At 55.0% G+C, this 18,393-nt stretch overlaps 1 protein-coding gene across 8 annotated transcripts in view; it reads left to right on the top strand.

Moving 5' to 3' along the window:
• Positions 1 to 7,550: 7,550 nt before the first annotated feature.
• BAIAP2 (BAR/IMD domain containing adaptor protein 2) overlaps positions 7,551 to 18,393 on the top strand; it is a 48,378-nt gene continuing 37,535 nt past the window's right edge. For all 8 annotated transcript variants that reach the window (XM_054170467.1, XM_054170463.1, XM_054170466.1 and 5 more), the window contains exons 1-2: positions 7,551 to 7,664; positions 17,425 to 17,500. In XM_054170467.1, coding sequence (XP_054026442.1) covers positions 7,593 to 7,664; positions 17,425 to 17,500 — 148 coding nt within the window. In that variant the 5' untranslated portion in view covers positions 7,551 to 7,592. The remainder of the gene's footprint in view (positions 7,665 to 17,424; positions 17,501 to 18,393) is intronic.

Here is an 18,393-nt window from a genome sequence, read left to right as displayed (position 1 = left end):
CAAGTGGCCCTGGTGTCACGCTGAGTCACCAGCGGAGAGATGGAAGAGGCTTTGGCAGAGAACAAGCCCGAGGTTTGATAGTTCATCTCGGGGGGCGGGGGGGTGGGAATCAGCACAATTTCCTAATTAGAGCAGCGATGGGAACAAAGCAGATTTGTTAGAGAGCTGCACGGCGGAGCTGGGGAATGTGACCTTTGCTGGCTCCCAGTGCCAGACTGGAGCTGTCGGTGTACAGTGGTGCTTGGCAGTGGCTGAAATGCTTCAGCAGCGACTGCTCTGACTTAGGAGAGCCATAATTTCACCTTCTAGGGGCAGCCAGACCTGTTGCCAGAGTGTGTCTGATGTGGAAGGAGTCCCTGGGTCACTCTGCTTTGCTATTTTTACCCCAAACCTGGGCTGGTTTCCCTGCCCTGCAGTGGAATGTGGCTCCTCAAGTCATAGCAGAGGGCACACACTGGGTGTCTCTGAAGGGCCAATGCTGTGGAGTGACTGGTGGTCCCCAGCCCTTTGGGTGCCACTCAGCCAGCCCAGCTGCAGGGCCATCTGCTCTGGGCATGGGCTCCCAGCTGCAGGATCAGGCTGTGTAGGAGAGCTGAAGCTGGGTTGCACTTGGGGCTGGAAGGAGTTGCAGCCAGACAGTGCATGATTAATTAGCAAGAGGAGGAAACGAGCAGAGACCAGTCCCAGGGCTGTGCCTAAGCCTCTGAATCAGGAGGAGACAATGCTCCTGCAGAGCCCATCTGTGCAGAAAGCCTGGACGCCGAGCAGGAAGCTGGGCAGCCTTGAGACTAGAAGAGAAGAGGTAGGAATGGCTTCATGTGCTTCAGTCCTGAGAACCAGCATTTGTGCTGCAGCCTGGAAGCTGGTCAGGGTTGTGATAGCCTGACCAGGCCTGCTTGACATGGCCATGGAATGAGCAAAGGTGACCCACGGTGCCATGGGGCTGGGGTCTCATGCCAGCCCAGAGCTGTGTCCTCTTGACAGAAAGGAAGAAGTGGCACTGGGCAGGTGATGACAGTGGGGCCTGATCCTGTCCCTTCATCCTTGTCTCTGTGACCTGCCCCTCTGCAGCTGACTGATCCTTCTCAGACTGAGTAGGGCTGGGCAGGGTGGGAGGAAGCACCCAAAAGTCCCTACAGCACTCAAAGGTCCCTAAAGTACCCAGTGCAATGCATGGGCTGGGGGCACTGCCCCATACACTTCCCCAAGTTCAGCAACCTGATGCCAAATCCCATAAACTGTTCCTGTTATTCCCAAGTATCCCCAGAGATCTCCTTAGCAAGCTGTAATTCAGCATTACTCACTCATGAAAGCAGGAGCTGGGGCAGATGAGGAGCAGGAGGGGCTCTGGGCTGCTCAGCAGCCTGGGAATGGGGCCCTCAGCACATTTTGGGGCACCTCTGGAGCACACCAGTCCCCTTCCTGCTCCCATGCCAGTGTGGTTTAGCACAGGTTGGCTTTGCTGTTTGCCTTGGAGCGGAGATTTCTCCCTTCTCAGCCTTCCCTGCTCCCTGAAAAAGGCAGCATGGTCAGGGGCTCATCTGTCTCTCCCAGGCCAGTGCCAGATCAGCCGCCCCTTCCTTGCCTCCCCCATCCCACTCGGTGCCTCTGCTCCCTCCATCTTCCCAGTCCCCATCACAGCTCGCTGCATCCGCAGCGCTTTGTTCTCCCACCCACTCCCTGTTTCCTCCGTCATTCCGGCTCCTCCCTGCGCTTGCTCTCCCCAGGAGCCTCCCAGGAGAACTGAGGCTCCTCCATGCCGGCTCCATAGCATTCCCATGCAGCCTGGCCTGTGTCATCCCTGCTGGAGCTGCTTGGTTCTGCCCATATTCCACCCGCAGCCATCCCCACAGGAACCAGGAAGGGTGTGAGGGTCTGCAAGGGACACACCAGCGGGTCCCTGTCCCCCCTCAAGCAGAAGTTTGGAGCTCTGGGACATGCTGTGGCCACGCTGCGGCTTTAACCAGGCAGGCAGCTGCTCCAAGCTTTGAACCGGGCACAAGAGCATCCCAGGCACGTACCAACAAAGCTCTGCCTTGCATCCCACTCCCTTAGGGGTGGAGCAAGGGGATCCAGGGGAGTCCATCCCTGCAGCTGAGTGCTCTCTCAGCACCGCGTTGGCTTATTTATTGCCACCAGTGAACCTGAGACCTGAGAGCGGGTCCCAGCCCCAGCAGGCAGCCCAGGCTGCGTGTGGCTGCCGGCCGTGCCAGTGAGGGCAGAGCTGCGTTCCCAGGCCAGGCTGAGCTGAGCCCTCGCCGTGAGCAGGGCCACGTGCGCCGAGGCAGCGAGCTGCTGCGTCACATCGGGCAGCAAAACTCTTCCTGGGATACAAATACCTGGAAACAGCAGCTCACGCTGCGGGGAAGCTCGGTCAGAGGCTGCTCTCAACGGGATTAGGGAAATGTGCTGGGAACGATGGGGACCAGTTACTCTGCTGTGCCTCAGTTTCCTTCCTAGTAACATACTCCTGAGCTGTGCTGTCACCTGCAGGGAGTCCCGGGAGGGAGGGTGTGCAGGCAGGAGCTGGAAATTGCTCTTGCTGCCGTTTCAGGCTCGGTGCTGGATCGCAGTGCTGCAGCTCCCACCCGGTGAAATAAGAGCCTGAATTGTTCATCCTCTGCTAATCCCCAGTAAATGGCTTTACTTGCTTTGCGGTTTGTGCTCAGGGGGGATTTAACCGGCTAAGAGCTGCTGGTGCATGCAGGGAACCTCCAGGTTTCTGACAACTTTGAAGTCCTGACCCTACAAAGCAGAAGGTTTGAAGCCGTGTGCCTCGGCGTAGCACGGGGAGCAACATCAGCGCTCAGTGCTGCGCACTCAAGGTGCCTGTGGGGAGGGGTCAGCACTCACCTGTGCAAACGGTGATGGTGCTGGCCAGGCACTGCAGCTGCTCCCAGCTCCCACTGGCACCCAGGGGGTGATGGCCATGTTGCAGAGGGAAGAGCCATGTTTGGGTGGGTGGCTGCAGGACCCAGGTTTTGGTGTGGGGCTTTCCACCCCCAGCTCCTGCAGAGGTGCTCAAAACCAAGCAGGTGCCAGTCTGGTGTTTACAGATTCACAGACTACATCAGCTTGGAAGGGACCTTCAAGGTCATCTTGTTCAACCCCCTTGCAGTCAGCAGGGAGACCTCCAGCTAGGGCAGGCTGCCCAGGGCCACACTGAGTCTGATCTCAACTGTCTCCAGGATTGGGCCTTGACCAAATCCTTGGGCAACCTGTTCCAGTATTTCACCACTCTCATTGTGAAGAACTTCTTCCTTATGTCCAACCTAAATCTCTCCTCCAGTTTCAAACTATTGCCACCCCAAGCCCTATCTCTACAAGGCCTTCTAAACAATCCTTCCCCAGCCTTCCTATAGGTCCCCTGCAGGGAGAACCTACACCCTATAGGTGTTGAGGGAGGACCCTCCATCCGCTCATCAGTGAGGCAGGAGCCCAAGCTGAGCAAGGTGAGTGGGGTAAGGCATGTCCTGTGCTCACAGCTGGGTTGGTTTTGTCCAAACCTGATTCCCCAGAGAGCCCCTCTCTTTCCCCACAGGTGTCAGGAAAACCACGTTTACATTATTTTGGAGCTAACTCCTGTGCAGCATGGAGAGGGCTCCCAGCAGAGCAGCAGGGCTCTGATGGGGAAGCCATCTGTGAGACAAAGCACGGAAACTTCCTGGGAATCTCTTTAACAGGGGGATGCTGGAGGACATGTGCCTGCCCTGCACTGGGCTCTGGGCAGGGGTCTCTGACGGTGCCTGGCTTCAACTGTTCTGCTCAGGACCTAGCAAAAAGAAGGAAAAAAGGCACTTGTGGGGGTGTCAGCCCCAGGTGTGGCTGTGCAGGGAACAGAGCAGCCTCTGCCCTAGGCCCCACGATGGGACCATGCTGGATGAGCAGGTGGGTTAGAGATAGAGATTGCTTCTACAGCCTGGCATCTACAAAGGTGCCTTGGTCCCCGCTTGGTCTCTCCTATTCTGACACCATCTCTCTCTCTTCTTTCAAGGTGCTGAGAAGTGAACAGTGACCACCCAGAGCTGCTCCCGGTGGTGTATCACCCACCCATGCCCCTTGGTAGAAGTGCTGGAGGGATGGCAAGAGCCAGGGGGCTGCGTTTCTGTTTCCTCCTCTCTATCACCTGGTGGTGACACATCACATTCAAAGGCATGAGGGATTATAACTCACTTTTATTTTTCCCTCTCTTCTGTGTCACAGGAAACTTTTCCTGAGGTGTCCAGCTCCCGCTGACCCCAGGCAGCAAGGTTTTCCCCTCCCTGGGCAGCTATGCCACCCCGCAGCCACCTCCCTCCCCACGCAGCCACCGCACCCACCTGTGGAGGCATTTTGGTGAGCAGTGAGCACATGTCCACCTCAGTGGCAGCCCAGAGGAGCGGCTGTCCACAACTGTGTGCCACCATTGCCCTTGGCCATCACCACCCCAGCATGGTGCTGGGACACGTGACCTGGCCGGGAGAGCTGGCACGATGCCATGCTGCTAATTAAGAAGGAACCTAATGAAACCTTGAAAATAGCACAATTTCCTCCCCACACCTGCAGCCGAGCGGGGTGGATTACATAAGTTGGTGTTGCCACAGCAACTTCACTCCACCCGGGGCTGGAGGTGCCCAGTGCTGTGTGTGCTGATGTGCTGTCACCCCAGGGAGGGACCCCGATTTTGCAAAGGGGAGGGATTGCTCCAGTGACAGGGACGTGTGCCAGCTCCCAGGCTGGCAGGGCTGGGGCAGGGCAGGGCTGCTGCGTGTTTATCCTGCTGGTGTTCCGGGTCTGGCACGGTGGGTTTCCCATATAGCACCCACCAGGTTTGGCTCCTCCAATGCAGCCCTCATGGTGGAAGGTCCCCACCTTCCGAAAGTCACGAGAAGCACCAGGAGTTGCCACAGGGATGCAGGTAACCCGTGAAGGACTCTGCCACCATGGTTACCCTGGGCACGCTCCAGCTGCTGCCAAGCCCCAGGGAGTGAATCACCCTGACAAAAAGTCAGCTAGCAACACAAATAAATAAATAAATAAAGCAAGCAAAGCAAATGTTACAGCACGAGGCAACAGCAGGTTTTCCTTCTGTGAATTCCCAGGGTGCTCTGGGAGGCTGCAGGGTGGCAGCTCTGCCCTGGGCTCCGGCACAGCCTCATGGCACACGGGTGGTATGGGCAGTGTGAGAAATATTGGCAGCACAGGCACTGTGGGGGATATGGGCAGTAGGGACAGTATGAGAAATACTGGCAGTATGGGCAACATGGGCAGGATGGGGAAGATGGGCAGGATGAACAGGATGAAAGTATTGGCAGTATGGGCAACGTGGGGAGTATTGGCAGCATGGGGAGCGCAGGCAGTATGGACAGTAGGAGCAGTATGGGCAGCACAGACCAGCCCCGGGCAGCTTTTGTCCATCAAGGTTTTTTTGACATGGTAGAAGCCAAGGGCCACTATGATTTGGCAAATCTGTGCCTTCATGAGAGAGTGAGAAGCCACTGGCAGCTTCCAGCCAAAGCCACACTTTGGGACCAGAGGGCACAAGGCAGAAAGGTTTGCAGTAATCAAATTTCCTGGGGATAAGGAGAAGCAGAGGATGGCAGGAAAGTAGAGCGGCTGCCAGCGAGCAGCCCTAGATGCCAGAGATTCTCGGAGGGTCGTCCCAAAAGGGCCTATTTTATTATAAGAAATTACAAATCCTTTTATCTTCCTCACCAGAGGAACAGCTTGTTTGAATTGCTGGGCTGTCACACTGGAATTAGATGCAAGAACCCCCCACATCCATGACGTAGCGAAGAACTTACATAACACAACTAAAAATAAGGTGATGGAGATGCGGATGGAGGCACTCTCTTCCCGGACACTGGGGCTGACACTCTTCACTGGCACTAGGAAGGCAGCAAGGTGCCAATGTCTGCTGAGGGAGTGGCATCCCACCAGAGCTGACCAGCCTGGCCACTCGGGATTGAGCGAGCTTGAGTGGGGAAGGGGCACCCGAGTGGCTGCAGGCAGCTGAGCATCCCTCCTGGGAACGTTACCCGCATCAGCCTTGTTCCCAAGTCCCCCCTGAGGTTACATCCCATCGTCGTTTGTCTCTCTCAAGCTCCAGTGGGAATGGGCTAACCAGGTGCTCCAGAAAAAAATGACAAAAACCCTTCTCAGGGCTTTTTAATTCTTCCCTGCCCTTTGGAGTGTGAAACCTCTGAGGGTGTAGAAGCCAAAATGGGACTCTGTGGCCAGAGTGAGTGGTTGCTTTCAGTGCCCACCTTGCTCCTCACCAGGGCTGGGATGGAGAGCCAGAGGCAGCATGGGAACAGAAAGGAGAAGTTTGGGGCCAAGGTATCAACCTGGGCTGCTTGGGCTCCTTGTTCTTGGAACTGATGGAGGAGATGACAGAAAAAACCTTGCTCAGCTGCTTAACTGTTTCACCACTCTTGCAGCAGAGAGCAGGGAGAGAAAGGTTTGGCCTGAGGGCCAGAACGAGACAGCTGGTGGCAGTTTGCAGCTGGAGCCTTCCAGATGTTTCTCCTCTGTATGGCCACAGGCATGGGGGGGACAGCCCCGGCCCTGTAAAGCTCTCTTTGAACCACAGACCTCACTGCAGAATGGCAGCTGTGATGACACAGGGCACTGGCTCTGGGGCATTGTCCCACTCCTCATATCCCTCAGGACCTATGCAGGGTAGGGATGGGAAACATGGGGATCTGCAGCTTCAGTGTCCCCCAGGGAGGGCTGGGAAGGGCCTCCTGGGGGAATCATGGTGTTTGAGGGGTGACAGGGTGTGAGCCTGGTTCTCCTGGCAGTGGGACAGCATGGGGACAGTGTGGAGGCAGTGAAGGGCTGCTGCTCCTTCTGCCTGGGCTGGTCTCCCATGGGCCAAGCTCTGCTCCCAGCTGAGGACCAGCCCAGCAAGCTGTGCTGCACTGTGCTCTCCGTACACCGTGGTGACCACTCAGCCCTCTCCTGGCCCTCCTGGATGGCATCTGCTCTCTCTTCCCCACCACCCTTCACACCACCAGCTGCTCTTCTCCTTCCAGCTGGTCCTCACCTGTCCACCCCACCCCACGCAACTGGGAATGGGGCACAGCACCAGGGATAGGATGGGGTACAGCAGGGATGTGGAGTACAGAAAGAGATAGAGTGGGGTAAAGCAGGGATGTAGTACAGAGTATGGTGAGCGAGGATATGGGGGGGTGTAGGATAGGTTATGGGGTATGGAGGGGGTATGGGATGGGGAATGTGGAATGTAGGGAGAGGGATGGGATGGGACTGGGGTATGAGATGAACACAGGGTGAGGAATAGGCTATGGAAGGGGTAAGGCATGGGGCACAGCACGACGCATCCCACCCGCCCCTCCTGCCCCACACCGAGCTTCGGCGCTGCCCCACCGGCCAGTCCAGCCCAGCGCGTCTCAGGCCAGGCTGTCCCGGCTCGGCCCAGCTCGGCTCGGCTCCTCCCCGCGGGGCGTATCCGGGCGGAGCGGGGCGGGCCGGGCCGGCGGGGAGCTGATAAAAAGCATCGCGGCGGCCGTTCCGCGCTTCTCTTTTTCATCGCCGGCTGCTTGTACGCTGCTCCGCTCCGCACCGCTCCGCGCAGCCCCCGCCGCCCGCCCATGGTGCTGCCCGGCCCGCCCAGCATGTCCCGCTCCGAGGAGGTGCATCGCCTCACCGAGAATGTCTACAAGGTAAGCTTCTGCAACAAGTGTCCGCCCGGCATCGCCTTGGTTGGGGGGGTGCTTTTATTTTACACACACACACACGTTTATCCCCACCCTTCATCCTTCTATTGGCTGCGGGGGCAGAGCGGGCTGCGAGCGGACGGACGACCGGGGCGGGGGCGGGGGTGGGGGGGCGTCGGGGACGTCGGGGGATGCCAGCACCGAGCGCCCGGAGCCGGTCGGGCTGGGAGCAGCTGCCGGGCCCTCGCAGCTCCGAAGCTGGGAGCGAGGGGCAGCCCCGGGCACCCCGAACCTTTTCTTCGGTATCTCTAACCGCCCCATGGCACCCCGATTATCCCTCCCAAGCCTTGGTTGAAGCCCCCCGTGGGTGCAGGGCCCCGCGTGGGAAGGTGTGTAACCCCCACGGGTGAGCAGTGCTGTCCCCAAATCACCTCGGTCCAGGGCAGGTTTGGGCAATCACTCGCTTTCCTGCAGCAATTAAAAGTGGTCAGAGGCTTTTCTGTGCCTTGAGCACATCTGGAGTTTGGGATCTCATGATTTGTATTTTTCCTTCTGCTTTGCTCCTGGTATTATGAGGAAAATCAAATAATTTATGTACTTTAATTTTCCTGGTGAGGGGAAGTGGTTTCTGCTCTGCTGGGTCCTGTGACTGAGCCTAATAAAACCCTTCTAGCCTAACATGTAATGCAGGATGTCATTTGTTAAACTGGAGAGCTTGCATGATTTCCTGCATTTTAAGTGCTTAGATTGAATTACCTGGGAGCATAAAGCAGAAAAAAACCCACCCCTCTGAGAGAGAAAAATCACTACCAACAAAAACTACCAAGGTAGTGAAGTTCTAAACTCTTGGATGGGGAGGATGTTGGGGCACAGCAGCTGTTTGGAGAGAGCTCATGACACCAAAAATTTGGCTGCTCTGAATGTAGAGCAGGTCTGTGAATGGAGTTTTGTGACTGCAGCTGGGACTCTGGTGTCTGGGACGCCCTTGTGACCCCAAACACAGTTGTTGGACCCAGGCTCACCACTGTCCTGGCTGCTTTTGGACCTGGGCAGAGCCTGGTACCTCCCATGCAGGGCAGGAGCTGTTGCCTCCCAGGGAGCTGAGTGTTTGCATATTGGCACAACACTGGCTGCTGCCTGGACAAACAGGGTTAGAGCTGCTGGAGCATGTCACCTGGCTGTGCTGGTCCCCTGGATTGGGTGACAGTGTGGTTGGGTTGGGAACAGCTGCTGGGAACAGTTTCAGCAGGTGACTCAATTGTTGTTTGAGGTCTGTTGCCCTCGAAGCACTGTGCTAATGAGAGGTTTGCAGAGTAGGTCACCGCTTCACTGGGCACAGCCATGTAAGGATCTCACAGGGTGGCTTAAGACATCGCCACAACTGTGCTTAAATGGTGCTTGTTCTCCCAGGAAATGAGGGGTAAAGGGTGAATGTTGGGCAGGCTCTTCCATTGCTTCTGACCATTGGCCTCATCGCTCCTGAGCTGTGGGTCTAGAGATAGAGAGGGGCACCCTTGGCCTGGACCAAGTGGCAGCACCATCGCCATTGAAGCCTGGCTGGTCTGGGTGAAGGGCAGAAGGTCTGTGTGGGCCTCAAGAGCCCAAGATGGACTCCAGAGGAGTCCAAAGGTCTCAATCAATTAATGAACACTTTAATTTGTTGGTATTTTAGTGGGGACAGCTGGAGTGTGGGGACTGAGGACATGGAAATGGAGTCAGATCTCATGGGCTTCTCCAATTCAGCATCTCTGTGCTGGTAACTGGAGGAGGCTGATACTGAGTTTGCATTCCCTATGGTGAATGAGGAACCTTTTCTCCTCTGGAGGAGATGATGCTTTTCTTGGACTCTAGAGATGTGTAGCATGGGGTGTGTGCAGGAACCTGGTGTTTGCCTATTTCTTTGGGGACTTCTGTGACCTCCTGGAGCCCAAGATGAGGTCTGGGGGCTCAGGAACTATGTGAACTCTGCAGAGCTGTGTAAGCTTTGGAGTCTCAGTCTAAAACCACCCTCAATGCCTCAAATCCCCATTGCTCTAAGTATATTTTCTGGCCCGTGCTTTTCTGGTGTGTCTCTTAACCTTGAACACTGCTGTTATCAGGAGGAGACAACCTCAAGGAAGGAGGATGATGCTGGGGTGGTTTGGGTCTTGCCTCTTCACAGCCACTTAAACCCCTAGCCACAGGGGTGCAGGATGGGCAGCCAGCCTATGCTTTTCTTCCAGCTGCTGCCATTGTCTTGCTGGGGTTTTGGCAGCTGCTGGACAAGGGGGTCGAGCCGGTTCCCCATGAGGTCTGGAGCGGGAGCTGCTCCCTGTGCCAGGCACCCTCTCCCATCCAGGCTTTCCCGAGGCGCTCTGCTCGGGAAGCCCATTGTAATCATCCTGCAGAAGCAGCGCTCGCCCTCGGAGTGACTGTGCTAATGAGATGGTGGAGGAGCTGTCAGCCGCCCCCGTGCCCGTGCTGCCACTCCAGGCAGCTGCCTACACGTGTAGTAATTACAGAGGGAGACGGAGGCTGCTGGCACCTTCCACCAACGTGATCCCACCTTCCCTGGCGCTGATTCACTTGCGTGGACCCCGTTGTAGCAGTGCAGCTGCCGGGCTGGGCTCTGAGCGTGGAGGGGTGAGACCTCTCTGTCTGTGGGCACAAGGTTGGACATCTCTCTGGGCTGCTCCCCGTGCTTCGCTCGCCCCTTGCACGGGATCTTCTGTTTGCAGGAAGGAGGGGCTGGCAATTCTTCCTTCCCCCCCAAGCCAAATCTGTCTGCTTTTGTGACAGGTTAGGTTGTTGCCGCTTGCAGGCCAACCTCCATTTCGCTCCGCAGCCGTTTCTCCGCGTGGAAGATCGTTTTGCAATGGTGTGTGAAGAGCTCTGCCTTCAAAGAGGTGTTCGCTTTAAAATGCCCCAAATCAAAGCCTAATTGTCTCACACCGATGCAGGCTTAGTGCCTGAGAGTGATTTACTACACATCAGCCCTAATAAATGTTACTGCCGGCATCACAGCCTCTTGCCTCATTATCTCCAGGTCCAGAGGGAAGGGGAACGATTCTTGTTCAAGTGAATCAGAAGGGAGGTTGTGGGTGGCCTGGTGTGTTTGGCAGTGCAGGGACAATGTGATGTGACAGGAGGAAGGAGCTGGCCCCTGCAGTTAGCCTGGTGCCACCCTCAAATTCCATGTGCTGTGCTCCCTGCTGTCTCTGTTCCCTGCCCTAGGGCATCCTACACCCCAGATATGGGGAACCAGTTGGCTGGGTGTTGGGGCTTTGAGCTGGCAGAGCATGGCTGCAGCTGATGCCAGCACCCGGCTGCTGCTGTGGGCAGTGGGTGCTGTGAGCCTGTGTGGGAGCAGGTCAAAGTGCTGCAGAATTCCTTCCCCAGCAGTAACTGCAGAGGATGGCAGGTTGGAGGCTGGGCTTGTCCCACAGGGAGCAAGGCCCAGGGCTGTGGTGCTTTTATAGGGCAATGAGCTTTTGCTGGAGTTGCATGTCTGTAGGAATCTTGGCTCTGCAGCTGTGTCCTTTTGGAGCGAGGCTTGATGCTGGGCTGGCAGAATGGGTCTGGAGGCAGCCATGGAGGCTTGGCTCCAGCTTCTGCACTGCTCACCAGTGGGGTGGTGATGTGGGGCTGCCCTTGCTGTCTGTTGCTCCATTCCCTCTGCATACCTGCAGTCCGGGAGAGTGGTCTCTGTCTCTGCTGAAGGTGGTAGGTACATCTCCAGGCTGTCAAAACTTAGGGATTAAGAAGTGTTCTGTAGCTCCTGAATTGCTGAAGGTGCCCTCCAATCACTCCCCTGTGCTGCTGGCTCCTGCTGCTGAAGGGATGGTGCTCCCTGGGGTGGAGGCAGCTGCTGACTCCACCTTTGATGACTTGTTGCATCGAGTCTGCTCATGGCCAAGGTCCTGTGCTGCTTGTGTTGCAAGGCTGGGTATGTCAAACATCTCTTAGAGCTGCAGCCTTTCACAGAGTCAAGCCCCTTGGAGCAAAGCCTGCAGGGAAGGGGCTGGGGAGACCCTCCTTGCTTGGCAGTGGAGATCTTGCCCATGGGGTGCTGGGGGGCCTCTGTGGAGGTTCCCATTCCAGTTCCTTCAAGCCCAAACCCCAAACACAAATATGTTCAGCCTCGGATCCTTCATCCTCTGATGCAATAGTCAGTAGAAACGAAATACCTTTAGATGGGGACCCTAGTTTGAAGATTTCTTGTTTTGTTGGTGGTGATCTTTGTTTTCTGTTTGTTTGGGGTTTGGAGGCGGTTTTTTGGGGGGGGAGGTTTTTTGGTGGTTTTTTTCCTGCTTCCCTTGTTCCTGAGCTCTTTCTCCAGTAAAAGTTGGGCTTGTCCTTATCTGCCTTTGGGGCAGGATGTTGTGAGAACCTGATCTGGAGGACCATGGCTCAGCTGTTCCTGTGGTTTGCTGCAAGCTTTGGGGAGAACTCAGTGAGGTGGGCTAGATGACAGCAAGGGAGGGAGGGCTGCAGCACTGCAGCCATGAGCAGCTGGGGTTGTGAGACGCTGCTGCGGTGTTGTGGTGCACCGAGATCCCAGGGACTGCAGGACAGGCACGATCCCCGCGGTGGAGCTGCGAGGTGGGTGTGTTGTAAGCAGTTGAAATCAGCCCTCCTAACGAGTCCAGCTAGGCTGCTCTCCCAGGAGAAACTTGGCTCTTGAGGCTGTGGGGCCGTCTCCCGATGGCACAGGGCAGGGTGAGCTGAGATGGAGGCAGCGCTGGGCTTGGTTTGGGCATTAAATATTAATACAGAAGTAATGAAGGCTTTCCTGGAGCGGGGCTGACCCATTTAGAAACCAAACTTCCCTGTTAACTGAGCCACTTCTGCAGTGACTGGTGTGGTGGAGAGTCCTATGGGGCTTCCTTCTCTGGTGGCACTTGTTCATGGTCATGTAATGTGCTGCTGTCAACCATGAGTCACTCAGGAAAGCTGTGGGTGCCAGGCTAAGCCCGGGCCACTCATGCCACTGTGCAGTGTCAGTCTTGCAAGGAGCCATCACACCTTACTGCTGCATAGGGGCATCGAAGGATGGTTCAAGGAAAACACTGAAGTTGGGGTTTAGCTCAAAGTCCATCACTTGTTTTTACTGAGGTGTCCAGGATGTGCCCAGGCTTTGTCTGTCAGGGGTGGCCCAGGGCACAGCTCATGCTGTGGTATTCTTGGTAATGCTCGTCCCTTGGTCACATCCAGGACCTCCTCATCACCTTCATCTCTGGTGTCTGGCCACTTGCTCTGTGGAGAAGAGGCTGCACATGGGGCCTGGCTCTAATTAACGGCACAGTAATGAGGACAGCCTGTACATGGCTGTGAATAGTGCAGTCCTGTTCCAGCCATGCAGTGATGCAGGCAGTGGTGCAGAGCGGGGTGCCGAGCAGACCGTGGCCACTGATCCTCTCCAGTCCCAGCAGAGCAAAGGAGCACCTGCTTTGTATATTGCTCTGTGTTTGGTTTTAGGAGCTACCTGGCAGGCTGTGAGGGTGGACCTGGGTGGGGAGAACTGTGCAGCCTGGTTTTACTCTTTTTAAAGCCCTTAAGGAAGTGCTGTGAGGTCTTCCCTACACAGGAGAAACCTGATACAACCTGAACCAGCTCCATTTCCAGCTCGTTCTTGGAGAGGACTGACAGTTTTACTCAAGGGCTGATTATTGCAGCATTGGGAGCAGCTGGCAGATCCTTGCTATATAGCATGGAGTGTGGTCAGAGGGGAAAGATGGAGGCCTTATTTTCTGTTGCCTCTTCTCCCCCTAATTCAGCAGGACCGTGTTCTGGAGACCTCGTGCTTTGCATTAGTTTCATTTTTGGCAGCTGAATAAAGCTGTGCCAATCCCAGAGAGCTGAGTGGTATTACCCAGGGAATTTAGTGCAGTGGAACAAAGCAAAGCCCTTTCAACCCTTAGCTGCCAGGTTGGGTTTTTTTGGTCTGTGTTTTTCTAAACTCTGCCCAGGCGGCGTGTGGAAGGCAAACAACTTGTGGGTGGTGCTGATGGAGCAGAATTGGAGGGAGAAAGAGGCTTGCTTTCATTACCAGCATTTTGCTGAATATTGGCTTTGCTGCAGTGTCCTGCAGACCTGGCTGCTTCTGGCCAGCTGAAGGAAAGCCCTCCCAAAACCTTGTGTGGGCACCTCTGCCCTCCCAGCTGCGTGGGGCTGAGGTGTGTGGGGGTGCATGCAGTGGTGATGCAACCTGCGGCATCACGGGAGGGGTTGCAGCACCTTGCTGGCTGACTTGGGTGTGTGAAGTGATTGATTGTTGAGCTTATGTTCTGTGCCATAAATATGTTTGTTGGCTTTTTCCCCCCAGTATTTCTCCTTCACAGCTTCTCACCTGGAGGGGGGATGTGAAGGTGTGCTAGTTCTGGAGCCACCTCCCCTCCCCACCCTGGGAGGAGTGAGAATGCAGCTTGAAAAACTATTTTTATCTCAGTAGTGAAGAGTCTTTCAGTGCCCTCCTCCTGCTGGGCTGTTTTTGTTGGAGTTTGCAGACAATGTTTTAAAAACACTCACTTAACAGCAAGCTTCCTCCTAAACTGTTAACAAATTTTATTTGGCCAGCAAAGAGTTGCCTCCTCCCTTCTTCAGCAGATCAGTGGGACCCATCCTGAGGGCTTATTTCCCTTTATTTATTGCTTTTAAATGGCTGTTGTTGGTCTATGGCAAGCAGGGACCTACCCTGAGTGGTGCCAGGGCTGAGCTGTGCTTTGGTTCCTTCCAGTTTGGGGAAGAAGCACTGAATCTTGGCAGGGGATTTCCTTGGATCTGCTCCACCACATTTGTCCCCATGAGACCTGCAGATTGAGAGAGGCTGCTTGAAGTCTGTGGGCATGGCACTGCCCTCCTGGGTCTGCTCCCCATTGATGCCATCTGTGCCTGGTATGCCATGGGGACAGCCGGTGCTCAGCGATGGTCACCGGTGCTCCTGCCCTGGCAATGCAGGATGTCTGTGGATCCTCTTCTGTCATTTATTCACTAAGCTGTGTGCTTCAGGAGGATGTGTTCCCACAGGCACTGCTGCAGGAGTCATCTCATTGCTGTATGCAGCTATACATACATGTGCATGGACACTTCCTGTGCTTAACCCAGCAGACTGCTTCAGAATCTCTTTCCCCACCCAAATTCTATCAATATCTCTTCTGCATGAATGTTTTTCAGCCACTCCAGCTCAGTTTGAGCATGGTGGAGGCTGTAGCCATGGCACTTTTGGCAGCAGGAATGTGGCTGTGTCCCTACCATGAGCAGCAGGACATGTCCTTATCCACCCCATGAGCATCAGGGATGTGTCCATGTCCCACTGTGGGCAGTAGGGACGTGCCCCTGTCCACTATGGGTAGCAGGGATGTGTCCATGTTCCTGTCCCCACCGTGGGCAGCAGGGATGTGTCCCCTGTCCACCATGGGCAGCATGAACATGTCTGTCCCCTTTCCAGGGGCAGCAATCCCACACCTCCAGCTGCTTTGTGGGCTAACACAGGTAGATCTTTGGTCAAAGTTTAACTGTGACATGGGGAGGCTGGAGCAATCCTCCTCGTCAGTGTTAATTAACTCCTGTGCAATTGTCTCCTACGATTAGGGAAAGCAGCTCACTATGTGGCTTGTTGCTACAGGTTCATTTTCTCCTTGCAAGCTGAGAGTGTTCACTAAACTGCTGTGTGCTGCCCCAAAGCAGCTTCCACCAGCACCGTGCTGCTGCAGAGCTTTACCTGCAGCCTTAATTAGTGGTGGAGCTCCTTGTTAGCTTTGTGCTTGCCTGTCAGATCTCTGCAGTAGTCTTCTGCCCTTTGCAGGGCTGTGGGATGGTCCTGAGAGCACTGAGAGTTGGTGGCTTTTGGGGCATCACAGCTTGGGCATCCTCGACCTGCTGTTCCAGCTGGGCTGCTGCGCTGCCGGCTCCTTGGAGGATTAAAAGGATTCCTTCTGCCAACAAATACCAGCACCTAGGTGATGCCCCAGCTTGACACTGGGCTCCGAGCTGGTCTCCCTTGCGGGTTCCTGCTCAGTGAAATAAGAAAATGGCTGTTGAGAGCTGGGGGGGAGGCGCTGGCTGGGCAGGCTCCCGCAGAAGAAAATTAAACTGTCACACACTCCAAAGGCCAAGGCAGCAGGAACTTGGGATAAAAATGCCTCGGGCAGAAAATGAGCTTTATAGCATTTGGCCAGCTTCAGATGAGGTGACAGATGCTTAATCAGCTTATTCGCCATAAGTGTCTGTCTGTCGTCTTCCCTCCCCTTGCCGGCATGGGACGGTGCCAGCAGCGCGGCGTGGGGGGTGCGGAGCCCTCGCATCCCAAGGGAACGCCCAAGCTTCCCCGCTCAGGCTGTGTGGGGACACTGAGGCGTTAAACTCAGTTCTCCAGTGTGGGAGGCTGTCCCCGAGGCGGAGCAGGGGCTTGGGGCTTGGTCTGGAGGTCGGATTCGCAGGGAGAGAATGGGGATTTTGTTGTCTCCTCCGGGGCTGGGCCGGGAGTCGGTGTCTGGTTTTAGAGATGCTATCGGCGCCGGGATTGAATCGCCCTGGCAAGGGGAGGGTCAGGAGCTGCTGTGCCAGGCGTACAAAGAGCTGTTCTTCTTCGTGATCCGATTATTCCTTCCCCCCCACCCCTCCTTCCACGTTTAAATAAGGACCTTAGAGCGAGGGAGGAAAAGCTGTCAGACAGCACTTCTGGTGTTCACCGACACCCTAATTTATGCATCCATAGGCAGGGGAAAAGTGACACCAAGTGCTTGGAGAACCGAGGTGTAATTCCTGGCACGTGGCTTCAGCCATGGCTGGCACCAGCTTGGTAGGGACGATGGGGGCTTTGTTCTGGCTTCAGCTTCTTGGTGGCCATTTCAGGTACCTCTCTCCAGCCCTTTCTGCTTGTCCGTGACAGACCGAGCTGGTGCTGCTCTCCAGAGTTGTCCCAGGAGTGGGACACCCCCAGCCAACATCCCCCAGAACACAGATGAACTCCATGGTTGGTCTGAGGGCCATTGCCTGCTGTCTCAAACAGCCACCTATGGTTATTACTCTGGTGATACTTGCTGTATGTGATAATCCTCTGGTTTGGGGCATTGCTTCTCTCTTACAGTGAAGATCTGCACAAGGCATCTCCGACTGTAGCCCTGCAGAACCACCTTACTACTGACTTTTTCCTCATGGTTTTCAAAACCCAGCTTTGGTCTCCCTCAGTAAAGCTGTGGGATGAAGGGAGGATAGTTGGGGCATCTTCACAGCTCCTGCTGACATGTTCAGGCTCTGCTCTCACCTGGTGTCAGGACAGTGCCAGTACCACCTGCTGGAGCTGCTGTGGGAAAGAGCCCTCTGGAGTGGTTCTCCTCAGTGGGAAGTGAAGCTGCCTCCACCCTGCTCTTACAAAGTGCTGGAGGAGGCTTGGCTTGAAGTGGCAGCACTCAGCTGACATCCTAGAGATCTTCAACAGCTCTTAGTGTCATGTTTGGTTTAGTGTTAGGCTACTTCTGCACTGCCCTAATGCTGTGCTTTTGGCTTACCCCAAATAAAAAGAATATTTGCCCTTGCAGGCCAGCAGGGCCATTGCTTTCAAGCATTATTTGCAATATCTGGGTAAATTGTGGCTTCTTGGTGTCAATACAGCATCCTCTTGCAGATGTTGGGACCCTGTGAGGGATGGGGGAGGATTTTTTTTCCTTTGTCTTTGCATTTTTGAGCACTGAGTTCAGCATACCAGCCTTGGGGAAGTGTGGAGTGGTTCTGTCCAGTTTCTGATCATCTCTGTTAACCCCTGATGATGTTCTTCTCTTTCCTCTAGACAATCATGGAGCAGTTCAACCCCAGCCTCAGGAATTTCATTTCTATGGGGAAGACCTATGAAAAAGCCTTAGCAAGTAAGTGTGACTGACTGCATTGCTTGATGAAATGCTGGGGGCTGTGAGGCTGGGGAGGATCCAGCTGGTCAGCATGGCCTTGGAAAGGAGGAAAGCTGAAAAACCAGCTCTTTGTTCCCAGGGAGAGTAAGGGGAGGAAACTGAGGAGGTGATTCTTGGACCTTGATGCAAAGCTGACATTGTTAGGATGCACATGATGCGTGCAAGGCCGCGGATGTGGAAAGGATTTGAGTGATAAACTGCTGGGTGGCAACTGGCTAATAAAATACATCTCCAAACAGTTTCTCTCTAAACATGACTTTACAATATTTAGAGTTTAAGATTTGAAGCTCTGTTTAAAGATGTGCTGCTGAAGTGTTCAAAGTGCCCAAAAGAATGCATTGGAAGAGAAGGGAGGGGGAAAAACCCCACAACTAAAAATACTGGTGGCAGCTCTTGATTGGGATTAGAGGGCCCTACTGGGAGCTGTTAGGGAGGCATAGATATAAATGATCAAAAGTAAAATATGAACTGATGAGAACTGGAAATGAGCTGGTTTGACTTAAAGCAGTTTGGCATACTGCTGGGGTCTTCCTCGGTGGGGTTTTGGGGGAGGTTTAGGGCAGGCTCTGTTCAACTCCGGAGGCAAGCTGCCTGCTTTTGGGGAGGGCTCTGCTCACTTCAGAGCAGCTCTGCACATGGCAGATCTGATTCTTTTAATTGACTTGGTGAAAATGCCTGGAAGGGAAGAGGAGGCTGTCAGGATCTTAAGCCAGTGGAAAAAAAATAATAATATTTTGGTGCCTCATGTTCTTGAACGCCAGTGGTTGAAATGTGACCTTTGGAAAGGACCTGTGCCTCCTGCTTTATGCCTGGGGCAGATTTTATTTCCCACAAGTCAAGTAAGGTTCCTG

This window comes from Dryobates pubescens, chromosome 20, assembly GCF_014839835.1.
Source record: "Dryobates pubescens isolate bDryPub1 chromosome 20, bDryPub1.pri, whole genome shotgun sequence".
NCBI lineage: Eukaryota > Metazoa > Chordata > Aves > Piciformes > Picidae > Dryobates > Dryobates pubescens.
This window is presented reverse-complemented; position numbering and strand designations above follow the sequence as displayed.